The sequence below is a fragment of the Neovison vison genome, chromosome 2 (genome assembly GCF_020171115.1).
Source record: "Neovison vison isolate M4711 chromosome 2, ASM_NN_V1, whole genome shotgun sequence".
Lineage (NCBI taxonomy): Eukaryota > Metazoa > Chordata > Mammalia > Carnivora > Mustelidae > Neogale > Neogale vison.
The window spans coordinates 211,897,114-211,915,930 of record NC_058092.1 but is presented as its reverse complement, the minus strand read 5'-3'; the positions used below and the strand labels follow the sequence as shown (position 1 = coordinate 211,915,930).

Sequence of the window (18,817 nt, the reverse complement as noted above, 5' to 3'; positions counted from 1 at the left end):
AGGAGTTACAGTGCTGGACAGAGGCTAAATAAATAAAATCTGCCATTCTCATAATAATGACTTTTTTTTTTAAGATTTTTATTTATTTATCAGAGAGAGAGAGGGGGAGAGAGCGAGCACAGGCAGACAGAATGGCAGGCAGAGGCAGAGGGAGAAACAGGCTCCCTGCCGAGCAAGGAGCCGGATGTGGGACTCGATTCTAGGACGCCAGGATCACGACCCGAGCCGAAGGCAGCCGCCCAACCAACTGAGCCACCCAGGCGTCCCATCTCATAATAATGACTTTTGACATGACAGGCAACTGTTTCCCTTTGATCTATAAAAATGGAAGGGTTATCTCTTTGGCATCATGTGAATGGACCCTTGTGAGTGGGTTGCGAAGATTCCAAATAGGATGGCTTTATAAACGCCTTATCGTCACAGAAACAATAACGGACTACTTCAAAGTATGTAAACACTGAGAGAAATGACATACATAAAATATAACAAGATAAAATATATGAATGAAGAAAAAAGGATAGAAAAAGATGAAACAAAGGACAAACAGGCTGCACAAAATTCATTCAATATTATCTTGTCCACTTGCTATAGGTGGGATGCAAATTTAACTCTGAGGTTCCTACATGTAGATTAAAGGAGAAAATGTACTTAATAACCGTATTAGCTATAACTCTTTTGCTTACAAGTGTTAGATCCAAATCAAACTGTTATTTTTTTTAAAAGGAAATGTATTTGCTCATCTAATAGAAAAGACCATCAATGGAACTATCTTTAGGCATAGATGGTCCAGAGAGTCAAACTATGTCCTCAGGACATTGACCTCTGTGTTAGTTTCATTTTCAAACTTGATGGTAAAGATGACTACAAAAGCTCTAGGCTTACAGGGTTGTTACAGCCTGTAATCCTAAAGTAAGGAGAACATCTCTTTTCTCAGAGCTCCGGAAAAAATCCTTGGTAAGATTCTGAATGGTCCTTGTGTTCTGTCTGGATCAATCATGTGGACAAAAGAATGAGGCATTCATTCCACTGGCCAGCCTCGGTCATGTGCCTTCTTCCACGTGCAGGGGAGGTGAAACTAGATGATTGGCAATCTCGCCAGGAAAGTATCATCTTTCCAGGGTAGCTTCAGAAAGGAAGAGTTAGGCAGACAAGAAAATAATGTCTTGATAGTGACATGATTCCATATACATAAAATATGAACAAATTATTTGTTTAGAAGCCCAACTACTCTTCAGACTATCACAGAGAAAAAAGTCTCCTCCAGGACCTCAAAAACACCTACATGATTATTTTATACAATTATTTTCTATCACATCTCCAATATAAACCAGTGGCATAATGCCAACATGGTTTGAAATTTTTTTAAAAAAAGTTCTATGAGGGATCAGAGTAACACAATCCAAATATGTCATTTTTGTACTTTTACCCAAGGATGAAACTTAGCATCTATACAGGAAGATGGAATGTGTATTCCTCAGGTGTCTTGGCTACAACTTTTGGTGGCAGGTACAGGAAGCCATTCAACCTAGTGTAGCCAGCTTATCAAGATGCAAACTAAACAGAAAATGAACTAGAAATATTTTGCTTCCACCATTTTCCTCAACCATACTGTATAAAACCTCCTTCCCTGCCCTTGACCACATCTCAGGCAGATCCTACAGCTTTTTGGTCTTCTTCAGGCATTAAAATAAGTTAATCGAATCTGAAACTCACATTTTAGAAAGACAGCTTTACTGAGTTATAAATTATATGCAATTCACCCACTTAAAGCATACAATTCAATGGTTATGCTACCTCAGTGTATTCAATTTTGGAACATTATCATCGCCCACAAAACAATCACACATTCATTTTAAAGCCACCCTCTTTTCTTGGCTCAATGAGTCCAGTGACTGCCAAGGAGAGAGAGTCATTCCTTTTAACATTTTTTCCTTGTTATTGAATTCCTTGCCATCTAATTTCCAGGACTGGGGCTGGGATGTGAGGACTGAAGGCAAGAGACAAAGGTAATTTTACTGAGCTGATAGGGAGACTGAACTTTCCCAGTTTGCCTGGCAATGAGGAGATCCCCAAGCAATGGGACTTTCCAATGCGAAAGTTGGAAAATTCCAAGCCACTCTAGGAGCTGCTGGTGTTTGTAGTTCACTCTTGCATCATCAGCGGCGAACCTCACTTTGTTACAGCTGCTTTGCAAGTAGTCGGGCTCTTCCTTGAGGCACATTGGAGGCCTCCAAACTGCCATTCCTAACCTAGTTTGTGTACTCTGGATGACCTCTTCCCCTCTCAAATTCTTTCAGTACTACACTCTCCCACTGCTAGTATTATTGTTTGTTCACTGGATTAAGTTGATGACCACCAGATAGCTCCATTATAACGTTAAGTGCCTACTCATGTGAGTAGCAAATAATCTATGGGATATTCAGCTCCTACTCAGCCTTGTACCTGATGGTTTTAGTATTGGTGGTCTTTAACTGATTTTTCATTAAGGATGCAAAAGGGTTATGCTCTAATTCCAGAAGATGAATGATGGTGCTAATGAACATTTGGATACAACGCTTTGTGTGAACCTGTTTTCAATTCTCTTGGGTATATACCTACGCATAGAATTGCTGTGACATATGAAAACTCTATGTTTAACATTTCAAGAAATCCCTAGACTATTTTACAAAACAGCTTCAACATTTTGCATTCCCACCAGCAGTATATGAAAGTTCTAGTTGCTTCACATGCTTGCCAACACTTGGTATGGTCAGTCTTTTCCATTATAGTCATTCTTGCAGGTGTAAAGTGGTCTCTCATTGGGGTTTTGATTTGGATTTCCCTAAAGATTAATGACACTGTGCATCTTGTCATGTACTTGTTTGTTGGTCAACTGTGTGCTTTCTTGGGTGAAATGTCTATACAAATCCTTTGCCCATTTTAAAATTGGGTTGTCTTATTGTTGAACTGTAAGTACTTTTTTAATATTGTGGATAAGCCCTCTATCAGATACGATCTGCAAACGTTTTCTCCCATTCTGTGGGTTGTCTTTTCACTTTTCTTTTTTAATTTATTTTTTATTTATTTTTGGCATAACAGTATTCATTATTTTTTTTACCACACCCAGTGCTCCATGCAATCCATGCCCTCTATAATACCCACCACCTGGTACCCCAACCTCCCACTCACCTGTCAATTCAAACCCCTCAGATTGTTTTTCAGAGTCCATAGTCTCTCATGGTTCACCTCCCCCTCCAACTTCCCCCAACTCCCTTCTCCTCTCCATCTCCCCATGTCCTCCATGCCATTTGTTATACTCCACAAATAAGTGAAACCATATGATAATTGATTCTCTCTGCTCACTTTTTTAAAAAAAGATTTTATTTATTTATTTGACAGACAGAGATCACAAGTAGGCAGAGAGGCAGGAAGAGGGGGAGAGGGGGAAGCAGGCCCTCAGGCGAGCAGAGAGCCCGATGTGGGGCTCAATCCCAGGACCCTGGGATCATGACCTGAGCCACCCAGGTGCCCCTCTTTTCACTTTTTAAAAAAAAAAATTAAAAAAAAATTTTTTAAAAATTTTATTTACTTATTTGACAGAGAGAGACACAGTGAGAAAGAGAACACAAGTAGAGAGAGAGGGAGAGGGAGAAGAAAGCTTCCCTCCAGGCAGGGAGCCCAGTGCAGGGCTTGATCCCAGGACCCCAGGATCATGACCTGAGCTGAGCCATCCCAGGAGCCCCATCTTTTCACTTTCTTGATGTTATCCTTTAAGCATAAGTTTTCAATTTTGATAAAGTCCAATTTACCCATTTTTTTCTTATGTCATTTGTGCTTTTCTTATGTCATTTGTACTTTGCCTAACCCAAGGTCACAAAGATTTATTCCTGTTTCTTCCTCAGAATTTTATGTTTTAGTTCTTTTATTTAGGTCTATGATGCATTTGAGTTAATTCTGGTACTTGATGTGAAGTAAGGTCCAACTTCATTCTTTTGCATGTGGTTATCCAGTTGTCCCATCACCATTTGTTAAAAAGACCTTTCTCCAGTGAATTGTTTTGGCACCCTTGTCAAGAATCTATTGACTGTAAGAGTTTATTCCTGGACTCTCAATTCTATTGCATTAAGTTATATATTCACCTTTATGTCTGTACCACATTATCTTAATTACTGCAGCTTTGCAGTAGGTTTTTAAATGTAAGTCTTCCAACTTTGTTCTTCTTTTACAAGACTGATTAATCTGGGTCTCTTGTATTTCCAGATAAATTTTAGGATCGGCTTGTTAATCTCTGCAAAAAACACAGCTGGAATTTTGAGAGATTGCACTGAATTTGTAGACCGATTGGAGAGTATTTCCTATCTTAACAATATTGTCTTCCAGTTTACAAATATGGGATTTTTGTTGTTTTGTTTTTAGGATAGGGAGAGGGGGAGGAGGGGTAGAGGGAGAGAGTTCATCTCTACACCCAGTGCAAGGACCATCTTGGGGCTCAAGCTCACAACTGAGATCCTAACCTGAGCTGAAATCAAGAGCTGAACACTTAATTGACTGAAACACCCAGGTACCCTGGGATGTCTTTTATTTATGTTAGGTCCGCTTAAATTTCTTTCAACAATGCTTTGTAGTTTTAAGTGTACAGTCTAGTACTTCTTTAAATTTATTCCTTAGCATTTTCTTTTTTTGATAATACTATTATAAATAAAATTATCTTAATTGCATTTTAAGATTGTTAATTGCTGGTGTATAGCAATACAACTGATTTCGTATATTGACTTCATATCCTGCAAACTTGAACTCAAATTTAACTTTTTGTGTTTTTTTACCTTAGAATATCTACATACAAGATCATGTCACTAAAAACAGTGTTTTGTCTCTTCCTGTCCAATCTGTATGCTTTTTATTTCTTTTTCTTGTCTAATAGCCCTCACCAGAACCTTCTGTACAACGTTGAATAGGAATGGTGAACGTGAACATCTTATTTCCTTTTTGTTGTTGTTGTTTTATCTTACTTATTTACTTGAGAGAGAGAGAGAGAGCAGGAGAGGGGGCAGGTCAGGAGGAGAAGGAGACGCCCTGCTGAGCAGGGAGCCCGATGCGGGACTTGATCCTGGGACTCCAGCATCATGACCTGAGCCGAAGGCAGTCGCTCAACCACTGAGCCACCCAGCCACCCCTTATTTCTTATTTTAAGTAAAATATTAAGTATGATGTTAATTGTGTGTTTTTGTTTTGTTGAAGATACTCCTTATAAGGGTGAGGAAGTTCCCTCTATTCCAAGTTTGCTGAGTGCTTTTATTATGAAAGGATGTTGAATTTTGTCGAGTGCTTTTTCTGTGTTGAGTAGTTTGTGTGATTTTTACGGCTTATTCTATCAACGTGGTGTTTTGACTTCTGATGTTAAACTAGCATTGCATTCCTAGTATGAATCCTACTTGGTAATAGTGTATAATAACTTCTATGTTGCTGCATTCAGTTTACAGAACAAAGAAAAGAGTGGATTTGGAGGGCTAAACCAAAAATACCCAGCATAGTTACCAAAGATAGTGATATAGTCAGGACCACCAACCCAGCACTGTTTTTCCACTAGCAAGGTAACCAATACTATGAGTATATAATTTGATGAATGCAATGAGAGATCTATAAAAATACACAGACATGGTCCTTTAGCCTTCAAAATACTTATAATATTGTTGAGAGGAAACTTCTACATATGAAATAATCACTAAATATTTAAAAACAGGACTAAAGTGTAGAAAAAATAAAATCAAGGTAGGAATTACCTTATACTCCTTTTATATTCACAAAGTAGAAGGCAAAGTGTTAGCTTCAATACTCAATGCCTACATTGCTGGGAAGGGCTTTTAAACTATCAAAGACTGATACTAGAAAGCGAAATTAGAAGAAAAGAACTGGGGTGCCTGCCTCAGTCGGTTAAGCATCTGCCTTCGGTCAGGTTGTAGTCCTGGGGTCCTGGGGTCCTGGGATTGAGCCCTGAATCAGGCTCCCTGCTCAGCGTGGAGCCTCCTTCTCCTTCTCCCTCTGCTGCAAGCTCTCTCTCTCAAATTAAAAAAACAAGAAAACAAAACTTTAGAAGAAAAGAACACTCAATGTGTACTCACTATGTATTTGGTGTTTGAATATATCATTTAACCAGGAACCATGGTTTAGTTATTATTCCTGACTTACAAATGAGGGAATTAATATTCAAAATATTAAGTCAACTTTCTCATGCTTAAACTGGAACTAGAATATCCAAGATGTGTCTGATTTTCCTAGGAGTATTGCTCTCTGTAGCACATCCACATGCCAGAAACATCTTAAAGCAGAAGACCTGAACTTCAGGTTAATAGCCTAGCAGTCAAGTCTCATAAACAATATTGATTTTGTTAAAGTTTGAGCAATTCATCCTACCTCTCACATCCCTAGTTAATCTGTATTTATAAAAATGAGATGATAACATGACTTGCTGTTGTCTTTGGAAGATCATATGGTAAAGTCCAAGCATGGGGGAGGGCTGGGCCAAAACACTAAATATGATTATGTGTGTGTGTGTGTGTGAGAGAGAGATACTTATATATCTGTATCTATAACATTTAAAGTCAATAATGAAAACTATTTTTTGAAATATTTATTATCTTTACTAACAGTCTGAACAACCAAGAAAAGAAATAACTGAGGTCATTGTTGGTTTTTATTTTTATTTTTTAAGATTTTATTTATTTATTTGACAGACAAAGATTACAAGTAGGTGGAGAGACAGGCAGAGAAGAGGAAGCAGGCTCCCTGCTGAGCAGAGAGCCCGATATGAGGCTTGATCCCAGGACTCCGGGATCATGACCTGAGCTGAAGGCAGACTTTAACCCACTGAGCCACCCAGGCGCCCCACACTGTTGGTTTTTAATAGTTTGCCTCTCCTTTTTCTTAAGTTACCCAGCAAATATTCCACATTGAAATTATACCTGAAAAAGTTGGGAAGAATATAAGTTTTAAAAGTGAGGTAAGGGACTCATTTGAATAAAGGCAAATCTCCTGCTACACAGTCATTAGTACCCAAGTCTATGCACACTATTCAGAGACCACACTACTAACTTTCTAAGAGCAAGCTCTTCATATTATTCTTCAGTTACTCTCTTAAACTAGAAACTACAGTTCTATTACCAGTGTGTTGTTAATATAAAATGAGATTATAAATATGAAAGTGATAGATAAAGCTAGTGATGAATTTCACAATTTGGGACCCACTCCAAGAAAAGCCTCTTTCATCACTAGAATCCATTCTCCCTATCTGTGGCCTCAGTTGAAAGAAACAGCTATTTTGCTAACATCAATAACCTCCCCAATTATTACTATAGGTCTTTGTAAATTGTTAGATGAACCTTGTGGCTAAGTCACTTCTCCATCTGGGACTAGAGGAAGAAGTAATCTGGTAAATACTAGAGATAGCTTTTGCCTTTATGAGTCTGAAAACATTTATATCCTGCTTCCCATGTATTGAAATTTTTATGCTGAACCATTTTACTCTGAATCCTAGTGTCTTGCCCATCTAATGAGTACATAAAAAAAGGAAAAATGAAAGAAAAATATCTTCCCTTTTATATCTGGCTACAGACTGTATTCAGTTGGCAATGTCCACAACAGACAAACTATGGAAAGAGCCCAGATGTCCACTGACAGATGAATGGATAAGGATGTGGTGCATATAAATATACACAATGGGATATCACTCAGTGCCAAAAAGAAGGAACTCTTGCTGTTTGCAATGACATGGATGGAACTGGAGGGTATTATGCTAAGCAAAGCACAGAAAGACAAATATTATTTGATTTCACTCGTGAGTAGAATTTAAGAAACAAAACAGATGAACATACGGGGAAAGAAGGAAAAATAAAATAAGAACAAAGAGGGAGGAAAAATCATAAGAGATTCTTAACTATAGGAAACAAACAAAGGGTTCCTGGAGGGGAAGTGAGTGGGAGGGTGGCATAACTGGGTGATGGGCATTAAGGAGGGTCCTTGATGGAATGAGCACTGGGTGTTATATGCAACTGATAATCACAAAATTCTACCTCTGATACTAATAATATGCTATATGTTAATTAAATTGAATTTAAATTAAAAAAGACTACCAGAATAGAATGAAAATTTTTATTTTACAAATGAAAAAGCAAAATACTGCTATTAAATTGACCCTGAAGTCACACTCTAAATTCATATCTTACAGTCCAGTTTTCCCAGTTCATCAATTAATTCCACAAAACAGACTAACCTCTGTCTGTGGAAGAAGCATACACCACATTTAACCATGATAATAGAGATGGCTGGCAAGATTAAGCAAAGCAAGTGGTTGTAGATTTGCTCGAATTCTTTGTCTTCTTGAAAACACTCTCCATGGCCATGTGAGACTCAAACTGTGACAGTCCTGGCCAGAGAAGAAGGTTAAAGCTGTGTCATAATTACAGACTACTCTTCTATCTTCATCTTGTGATATCCATGTCTCTCAGAGAGGTCTGGCTAAACCAGAATATTCTTTGCAATAGCATTCAAAGTCCTTACTTGTGCCACATCTGTTACCTTTTGAGAATATTCTGAGCTAGAAAGAGAGGCTCCCATGGCAACAGAGAAATTTCTGCAACAGAAATAATAAAAAGACAGATAATTACATAAGTTGTTAAATGAGCCCTCCTACCAGTGCTTCATTTTATAGACTATTTAATGGTTCAAGAATATGGGTAGGTCAAGGATCCTGGATCCCCATATTTCATAATTTTTATTAATTACTTGAAACATCTAGTAACCAAACGTACCTAACAATATACTTGACGTTATGTCTAAAAATGTAGTTCTAAGGGTCTTGTTTCTTTTACATCTCATTTTCCCCAATTCTAAATAGAAATAATAAACTACTAACTATTAAATTACAGGAGTCTTCTAAAGTATTTAAAAAAACCCTCAATAGTTTCAATTTCTTAATGGTGGCATAGTTTCAAAGTAACTAAAAATAGCAAAGGTGAGAGAAGACTAAGTATTAAATGTAGGAGGGATAAAAATGACTATGATTCTTCTATCCTTACACCATAGTTATTATTAACTCTGCTAAAGGAAATCACAGTTGAATGGACATCCATACATACCTGACTCATGTGAAGCTCAGCTGCTGAATTAGGGTTTATTATTAAGTGGTCTAAGTTCAGCAATGACTTAAAAATATAAAGTTCACCTATGTTCAGAAGAGCCTGCTTATGTGAGGCAGGATAAAACCATTTTGCAATTGAAAAACTGCAAAAACGACTGCAATACTTACATATTATTCAAAACATTCCATTCATTAATCGTGCCATCAACTAAGGTTTTCCTCTAACAACAGATTAATCTGTTCCTTCTTGTATGAATCAAAGAATACATTTTTACCGAAATTTCATTCCTGAATCTCTAGCAGACCGAGCGGAACAGTGAAATTCTGTAGCACCTGAACCCTCAAGGATCCTTTGTAGATTTCTGTCTGTTATACCACCCCCTGTTGGAAGAATAAGTAATCCATTAAGTCAAACAGAATTCTATATGAAATTTAATGAATAATAGTGACTGCCTGCTCTACCTGAAATTTCCATACCAAAATTTCTCATTGACTCAAGAGTTACTCTCTCCCTACTAAGCTAGAATGAGATTAGAAAAAATGATAAAAGACACAGGCTAGAGGTTCTGGAGAACAACTAATAGGGTCATAAAACCTTATGATGGAACCATAGAACCTGTATGATAGTATCTTCTACATCCTTTGGTTTATATGATTTAAAAAGGTTGTTTTAGGGCAAGGAAAAATAACTGAGTAATCTATCCCTACTCCCCCTCAATTTAAGCAAAATCAAATTAACAAAAAGTAAGGATACATTTGAGAATGAAGCTACAAAAGCACAGGCCGAGAGATGTGTCTGAAAGACACAAGTTCTCTCTTTAGCCCAAAAACACACAAACTTCTTTGGAAATTGGAGTAATGCAAGGTGTTACACAGTTTATTCATTACAATATCAACTTTGTTTTACACTGAAGAATCTGATTCTACTTTAGTAAAACTGCACAATCCGTACTTTGTAATGACTCATTTGTTTTGTTGAATAATCTCTTAAGTATTTTTATATAAACAATCATATTCTGAACTGATGTCAGATTAAAAATATAAAATTACTCATCTTTATATTCTTCTTTCCTAATATATAGGACATATTCAATAAAGAGTTTTTAATGACTGATTAAAATATGTACTTGGTATTTCAACTATTCAAGTTGCTGAAGTAACTTGACTTTACATACTCTTTTGGACTCATTAACTTGTTTGTTTTCTTTTTTCGTAGTGGTACAGTAATATCACTGAGCCCTAAGAAGCTGAAAGAACAAAGACTTTTTTTAACATGTGTAAAGATAAAATGTCATGACACTTTTCACTTTAAAATGCCTAAGGGTAAAAAACGACAATTGTGGCAAAATGTTAAATTTGGGGAATGATATATGAGTATTCATTATGCTATCTCCAACTTTCTTGTATGTTTGAGAAAATTAATATGAAAAAATTAAAATTGTCTTTCTATTTGTCTCACTCTGATTCTAGATCTTCTTATTAATTCTTTAAAAATTGTTCATCTCTAGGGGCACCTGGGTGACTCAGTGGGTTAAAGCCTCTGCCTTTAGCTCAGGTCATGATCTCAGGGTCCTGGGATCGAGGCCCACATCAGGCTCTCTACTCAGCAGGGAACCTGCTTCCCCCTCTCTCTTTGCCTGCCTCTCTGCCTACTTGTGATCTCTGTGAAATAAATAAATAAAATCTTTTAAAAAAAATTGTTCATCTCTAATGAGCCAGTATGCACCGAGTTGATCTTACGGTTATCATCAGGAGCATATGCTCCAATTGTTCTGGCTTTAAGGAAGAATTTGGTGATCTGAGATTTTCAAGAATCAAGTAGGTATTATATCTGTCCATAGATATTGCCTAAACATTTGCTTACACTTTGATAACAGCTAGGATATTTGGCCCTAACTCATTATAGCAGTATCAAACTTGGTGTGTCTCACCAGAGATGAACATCCATATTCACAAAATTCTATACTATGGGAAAGCAAACATGGAGAAACCCCAACCCCAAACAATCTACTTCCCTATTTGCTACTCTCTGAGCTAATTCCTGGTAGAATGTTCTCCATATCTGAAGTTTTAAATTCCAGCACAGATCTCCCATCTTAAAGTTTTAATCAAATTACATATTCTTCTCTCTGAATACCATGTATTAATATTTTCTCCCATATTGTCCTGCCCCCTTTGTTCTTCTTTCACTGCACCTCAGTTTACACTAACAAATGGATAGATAATTAAATACCTGGCATTACCACAATCCTCCCTTTTGCCTGAAAAAAGAAAAAAAAACAAATTTTAATATCTTTCTCTCAAATGGGGTAATAAGGCAGTGAGAACAGAAGCATGAGTGAAAGTATATTAAATTTTAAAAATTAGTACTAGTATCTAACTTTCAATAGTCATGTCTATTTCTTTGGGATATTGATTAATAAGATGTTTAGCACAGTAACTCTTTCTATTGCTTTGAAGACTTGTACTGTGATGAACACAAAGAATAGGGGACTACAGTATAAATACTGAACAATCACATCACTTTAAGAAAAGTCATTACTGAAAAATAACACTAATTCTAAGGTGGGTGGTTTTTTTTGTTTTTTTTTTTACTAATTCTGAGTTCTTAGTATGGAGTGGAATGAAAATTGAATTTAAACAAGATTTTAGCAGAAAAAAAAGAGCACAATGTAACAGTAAATTACTGGGGGAAAAAAAGCAATCTCCTCAAATTTTGTATCTTCAACTAAATTCCCTAGCTTATTATATCAGTTAAACAAAGCCACAAGTCAACTTAACTGGATTTTATGTAATAAAATTAGACTATATGGATTAATTTCTGATAATTCTGGATGATAGGTATTGAAACTCCCTTATTTGTATTCAGATGTTCATTATATTTCCTAAATAAGTTTTGGGGATATACTCTGTATCACTGAGAGTTGAAAGGATATAAACCAAATGCAGATTTAGTAGAACTATTAGTAACAGGTAGGTACTGGTGACAGAATAAAAATTATACGTTATCCACCAACATTTTTCACAGAGCTATAATAACCAATCCTAAAATTTGTATGGAGCCACAAAAGACCCTGAAGAGCCAAAGCAATTCCAGAAAAGGAAAAAACTGGAAGCATCACGATTCCAAGCTACATTACAAAGCTGTAGTCATTGACATGGTATAGTACTGGCACAAAAACAGACAGACAGATCAATGCAACAGAACAGAAAACCCAGAATGGACTCACAACTATATGGTCAACTAGTCTTTGACAAAGCAGGAAAGAATATCCAGTGGAAAAAAGACAGTCTCTTCAACAAATGGTATTGTAAAAACTGGACACCAATATGCATTAGAATGAAACTGGACCACTTTCTTATACCGCACACAAAAATAAATCTAAAATGGATGAAAGATCTAAATGTGAGATAGAAAACCATAAAAATCCTACAAAAGAACACGGGCAGAAACCTCTTCAACCTTGGCCACAACAACTTCTTACTAGACACATCACCGAAGGCGAGGGAAACCAAAGCAAAAATGAACTACTGGGTCTTAATCAAAACAAAAACCTTCTGCACAGCAAAGAAATAGTCAACAAAACTAAAAGGCAGCTTATGGAATAGGAGAAAATACTTGAAATGATATATCTGATGAAGGTCAGTATCCACAATCTAAAAAGAACTTATCAAACTCAACACCCCAAAAACAAAGAACTCATTTAAGAACTGGGCAGAGAATACGTGAATAGACACCTTAACAAAGACATTCAGATGGATACCAGACACATGAAAAGATGCTTGACATCACTCATCATCAGAGAAATATAAATCAAAACCACAATGAGATACTGCCTCATACATGTCAGAATGGCTAAAATTAACAACACAAGATGCAACAACAGGTGTTGGTAAAGATGTGGAGAAAGGGTAACCCTCTTGTACTGTTGATGGGAATGCAAACTGGTACAACCACTCTGAAGAACAGTTGGGAGGTTCCACGAAAAGTTACAAAGAGAACTATCTATGATCCAGCAACTGCACTACTAGGTATTTACCTAAAGGATACAAAAATACAGATTTGAACGGGTATGTGCACCCTGTAGTATTACCAACAATAGCCAAACTATGGATAGACCCCAAATATCTACCAACTGATGAATGGATAAAGAAGATGTGGTTTATATATACAATGGAATATTACTCAGCTGTCAGAAAAGAAATCTTGCCATTTGCAATGACACAGATGGAGCTAGAGTGTATTAAGCTAAGTGAAATAAGTCATCACAGAAAGACAAATACCATATGATTTCACTCATATGTGGAATTCAAGAAAGAAAATAGATGAACATATGGGAAGGGGGAAAAGAAAAAAAGGAGAGAGGGAAACAAGGGACTCTTAATGATAAGAGAACAAACTGAGGGCTGACGTAGGGATGTAGGCAAGGGATGGGCTAGATGGGTATTAAATAGTGATGAGCATTGAATATCGTATGTAAGTGATGAATCATTGAATTCTACACTCCAGAAACCAATATTGCACTGTATGTTCACTAAAATTTAAATTAAAAATAATTACATACTATGTCAAGCTCACTAATTTTTAGAATGAAGCCGCTGAAACTGTATGGAAATTGAATTTCTTCATGTGTGATTCTTTTTTTCTATTTTTATTTTTAAAATTTTTATTAATTTTTAAAATTTCTTTTCAGTGTTCCAGAATTCATTGTTTATGCACCACACCCAGTGCTCCATGCAGTATGTGCCCTCCACAATACCCACCACCAGGCTCACCCAACCTCCAATCCCTCTCCCCTCCAAAACCCTCAGTTTGTTTCACAGTGTCCACAGTCTCTCATGGTGTGTCTCCCCCTCTAATTTCCCCCAACTCCCTTCTCTCCATCTCCTCATGTCCTCTGTGTTATTCCTTATGTTATTCCACAAATAAGCAAAATCATATGATAATTGACTCTCTCTGCTTGACTTCATGTGTGATGCTTGAGATGAGTCTTTAATACTGGATCAGCTAATTCTGTCCCTCAAAACAATTCCAAGTATTTTGCCTCAACTAAGCAGCTTATGCTCTCAGGGTTGGGTACATAATCTTTCTTCTATTGGGTGCTACTGAACTATGAAAAATTTCAATAAAGAACTACATATAGCTTAATTTCTTTTTCCACAGAAAAAATGAAACAAATGACTAATATATTCAATAAACACAATTAATGTTGAGAATACTTAGTTCTATATCATGTCCAGTTAGGACAAATAAGAAAACAAAAAGATTGGCTTAGTGTGGGGAAGGGAAAATGGGGAGAAAACATAAAGAGGTAGTAGCATGCCCAATGTGACAAGAGGGACAGAAAACGAAAGGAAAAAGAGGATATGAGAGGACAGAAGAGAAAGAATGGACTAAAGTAAAAAATTAGCGAACACCAGAAATAACAAATGCAAAGAAGGGAAGAGAAGCAGAAACTCTCAAAAGCAATGGTAGCATAAAGACAGTAAAAAGGAAAGGTAATAAATAGGGAGGACGACAGACATTATTGTGAGTAGACAGAGAAACAGACATTCCCATACTTTTCAGACAAGTTACAGATACTTTAATGAGCTCTAAGTAACTAGCAGTGTAAAGTTAAGATAAGCATTCATTATGATTTGGGGGGATCTTTATGTAATAGCAACATACTCTAAAACAGCTCCAAAGAGCTAGATACATTATAAAAGTTATCTTGTGAAAAACATTCCAAAATTTTTTAGTTAAAAAATGATACACTGGTGCAAAAAAGTAAATAGAGACTGATGAATTAGTGGCACATTACAATACTTTAAGGTGTAAAAAAAAAAAAAGTCTCTTTAGCAGATCTGAGGCAACAACTCATACTCTCTAATGAGGAAATCAGAATCCCCAGACTAGTATTTAAGTAACAGGGATTCAGTAAAATAATCAAAAGTGGCCTCAAAGTCCAACTTCTGGCCCATTTGTCACTGAAAAAGCACATAATTTTTCATTACAGCTGAATTATATCATTTTGAAAAGGTAGCTCCGAAGTTACCAAAAAGGATTAGATTCTTTTTCCATAGGAAAAAATCAGTAGACTGCATTTTTGTAGATTTTTCAGAGAACTTCCTTCTTTTTTTTTTTATAGTTTCTTTTTTTTTTTTTTAAAGATTTTATTTATTCATCTGACAGAGACAGATCACAAGTAGGCAGAGAGGCAGGCAGAGAGAGAGAGGAGGAAGCAGGCTCCCTGCTGAGCAGAGAGCCCGACGCAGCACTCGATCCCAGGACCCTGAGATCATGACCTGAGCCGAAGGCAGCAGCTTAACCCACTGAGCCACCCAGGCGCCCCAGAGAACTTCCTTCTGATCATTTTTTTTTTTTAACCCTGATCAAACTGGTCTATCATAAAAGTGTTTATCAGTGTCACTTTACTCACTCATCCATCCATCCAACAACTATGTATTAAATGCCGACCACATCAAGCACTGTTCTGGGTATAGAGAATATTGTAGTTGAAAGGACCCAGAATATGACACTGTGTCATAAAAATGATTTTGAGCTGAAAGCATTTGAATTCCTGAAATTCCTTATCTGCCCTAAAAGCAAAGCCTCCCAAAATAACTCAAAAAGAACTCAGTTGTTAAAAATCCCCTCTCTGGGAGCAACTCACTAGTACTACATCCAAAAAGACATTGTCACAAAACTACAGTATCTTCAATTTATTCTCACTAGGGTCCATCTATTTATCTTTCCAAAAAGTCTTTCTCCCCAACCCCATAAATGCTCGTCTTCCTTTTTCTAAATTCCTAAGCGCCCTTCTCTCCACTTCTCTTCACCTATTAAGATGGTATATAAGATCCAAATTCTAAGTCCCTCTGAGTTACATTTCTTTGTCAACTCCAATACATGTACATACTTAATTAAAATCTGTTTTTTCCTCTCACTGATTTGTATTTTGTATTTTATCAGTTTACTTCCTAAGCCCTCAAACACAAAATCTAAGAAGGCAAAGAAACAGTCTTTCCTCCCTGACATGGTAAACAAGAGAACATTCCTACTGTCATGGAGTTTATATGTTCATGGAAAGCAGACAACAGATAGGTATACTTATATAATAAAATTTTAGGTAGTAATATGTACAATGAAAAAACTATAAAGCAAGTTAACGAAATAAGAGAGTAAAAGGGGGAAGGGGCTAACTCATAGAATTTAATAATTGTTCAGAGAAATAAGTAGAATAAGACCATTTGGTATTCTCAAATGTATTAAACCAAAGCATCTATAATACAAAATATTACTATCTGGAATACTGAAATGATTTTAGGAGAAAAAATCACATTTAACTCTTTCTTCCAAGTGAAAGCTTTCCAAAACATGAACAAATGAAACTACCACTTTTGGGAGGGGGCTGGTTTCCATAAAAGATTATTGAGAACTTTATGCTTACTTACCTAAAGCTATCAAAGTGATTGACAGTATAAAGTACTTCCTACGTATCAGACTTTGTGCTGTTATCTGAAGTAATCCACAACTATTCTAGCAGGTAGGTGCTACTAATATACTAACTTTGTAGAAGAAGAAACTGAAGTTTAGAATGGTTAGGTAATTTGCTCAAAGTTACTGTTAGTAAGTGGCAAAGCCAGGATTTAAGCACAGACCTTTCTAATCCCAAATCCTATGCTTTAACCAGTATAGTACACTGCTAGGTGATTGCTTCAAAAAGTAAAGTTGGCATGATCTCACTTATATGTGGAATCTTAAAAAGTCAAATACACAGAAAAAGAGAGTAGAACACTGCTATCAGGAGTGAGGGGGGGGGAATATGGGTAGATATTGGTCAAAGGATACAAAGTTGCAATTATGCAGGATAAATAAATCTGCAGATCTAATATACAATATAACTATAGTTAATAATACTGTAGTGAATACTGAAAATCTGCTAAGACAATAATATTTTGGGTGCTCTCACCACATACAAACACACAATGAACAATAACTATATGAGGAGATGGATATGTTAATTAGCCTGACTGTAACCACTTCACTAATATTAATATCAAAATATCCCATATACCCTAAATACATGCAATTTTTATTTTATAAAAAAGAAGTTAGTGTATGAGAATATTTAACCCAGTGCTTCCTGCCAACCTATGATAAACTACAATTCACATATGCAACACAGTGATTATGAAATGCAAGACACGACTACGGCATTATATCTACCTTATTGTCTCCTCCATAGTAACAATTTCAAAACGAAAACCGGATTCATCAGCTCTTCTATTTTAAAACACTTCAGACCTCCCCATTGCCCCAAGGATAAAATCCAAACTCTTCAACAGTTCTCAAGGCTCTGGACAGTACTTCTTTCTTTGTATCCAACATTCTGGTTTGTTCAGTATGTCAGAAGTCATGCTTAACTTTTTTTTCCAGGCCTTTGTATGTACTATTTCTTCTGCATGAAGCAGTCACCTACTCTTTCTACCCATTTTTACATAGATCACTCTTAACCATCACTTGAATGAGTAAGACACTGCAATGTGTGTGATGTGTCTTCTTCTGGAGAGCTAACTACTGCTAACCCCATGCCAAATCTCTCAAATGTGCCCTCTGAGCATCTTCAAATTTGTTTTATTAAGTAAACTCTATCCCCAACGTGAGACATGAACTCATGACCCTGGGATCAAGAGTTACATGCTTTACCGACTGATCCAAGCCAGGTACCACTTAGGACTTTTCTTTATAGCATTCTATTAGAATTGCCTAGTCTATTAAAGTGCCTGTTGTACACCAAACTGTAAGGGTAGTGACTCTACACACACACACACACGATGGTCATTACCATAGTACAAATGCCCTACAGCTAATATATACTTAATAAATATTTACAAAATCAGTAAGTTCCAGACCAGCAAAGTCACATCAGATCCTTAGCTGAAATTTCTGAAAATTATTTTCATGGCTATAGGAAAGTGAACATATCAGATTTCTACACAGGAACACTAAAAAAATATTAGTAACAGCATTAGTAATAATAATGTAGCAAGATCTATTGTACGTCAAGCACTGTACTAAGGCTGTTACATATCTTATCTCTACCAATCATCAGAACAACCTTATAAAGGAAGTAATAAACTTATCTCAGTTGCACACACAAGGAAACAGAGGCTTAATAATCTACTCAACATTACACGGCAAATAAGCGTCTGAATCTTAAATCCAGAATTCTTGTCTCAAGGTCTGTACTCACTAACTTAGAATGGTGCTGGACTGGTGTGAGAAAAAAAGACATACCACAAAGTCACCTTTATACTGCTCTACAAATGATGCTAAGTCATCTTGGAAATTCATACAAGTGAAAAATATATTTCTTCCTATCTTGATAGATAGGGAGAGATGATAAAAGAATACAATTTTGTTTTAGAACTCACTTCCAAATGATAATTATTTCAAATTTTATATGGATCTCCTGAGTATACGTAGGCTGACAGTGAGATGATATGGCTTAAAACTATGAAATGCTGATGGCAGACAAAAGGTAAAATTTTCTGTGGTTATCCAAGTTAGGTTAAATCCTTAAGCATTGTCTGTAATTTGACCTCAAGAGCCTTAACCACTAAAAACAGTCATTTGAAAGAGGGGCGCTTCGTTGGCGCAATGGATTAATCATATGACTCTCGGTTTGGGTTCAGGTTGTGATCTCAGGGTCTTGAGAT

The 18,817-nt window shown here is 36.3% G+C and overlaps 1 protein-coding gene across 2 annotated transcripts in view; it reads right to left on the bottom strand.

Annotated features, from left to right (window-relative positions):
* Window positions 1-8,110: 8,110 nt before the first annotated feature.
* Window positions 8,111-18,817, bottom strand: part of CUTC (cutC copper transporter) — a 32,832-nt gene continuing 22,125 nt past the window's right edge. For both annotated transcript variants that reach the window (XM_044240298.1, XM_044240299.1), the window contains exons 7-9: window positions 11,346-11,373; window positions 9,388-9,493; window positions 8,111-8,605 (exon numbers count right to left, since the gene is read on the bottom strand). In XM_044240298.1, the coding sequence (XP_044096233.1) occupies window positions 8,491-8,605; window positions 9,388-9,493; window positions 11,346-11,373 (249 nt within the window). In that variant the 3' untranslated portion in view covers window positions 8,111-8,490. The remainder of the gene's footprint in view (window positions 8,606-9,387; window positions 9,494-11,345; window positions 11,374-18,817) is intronic.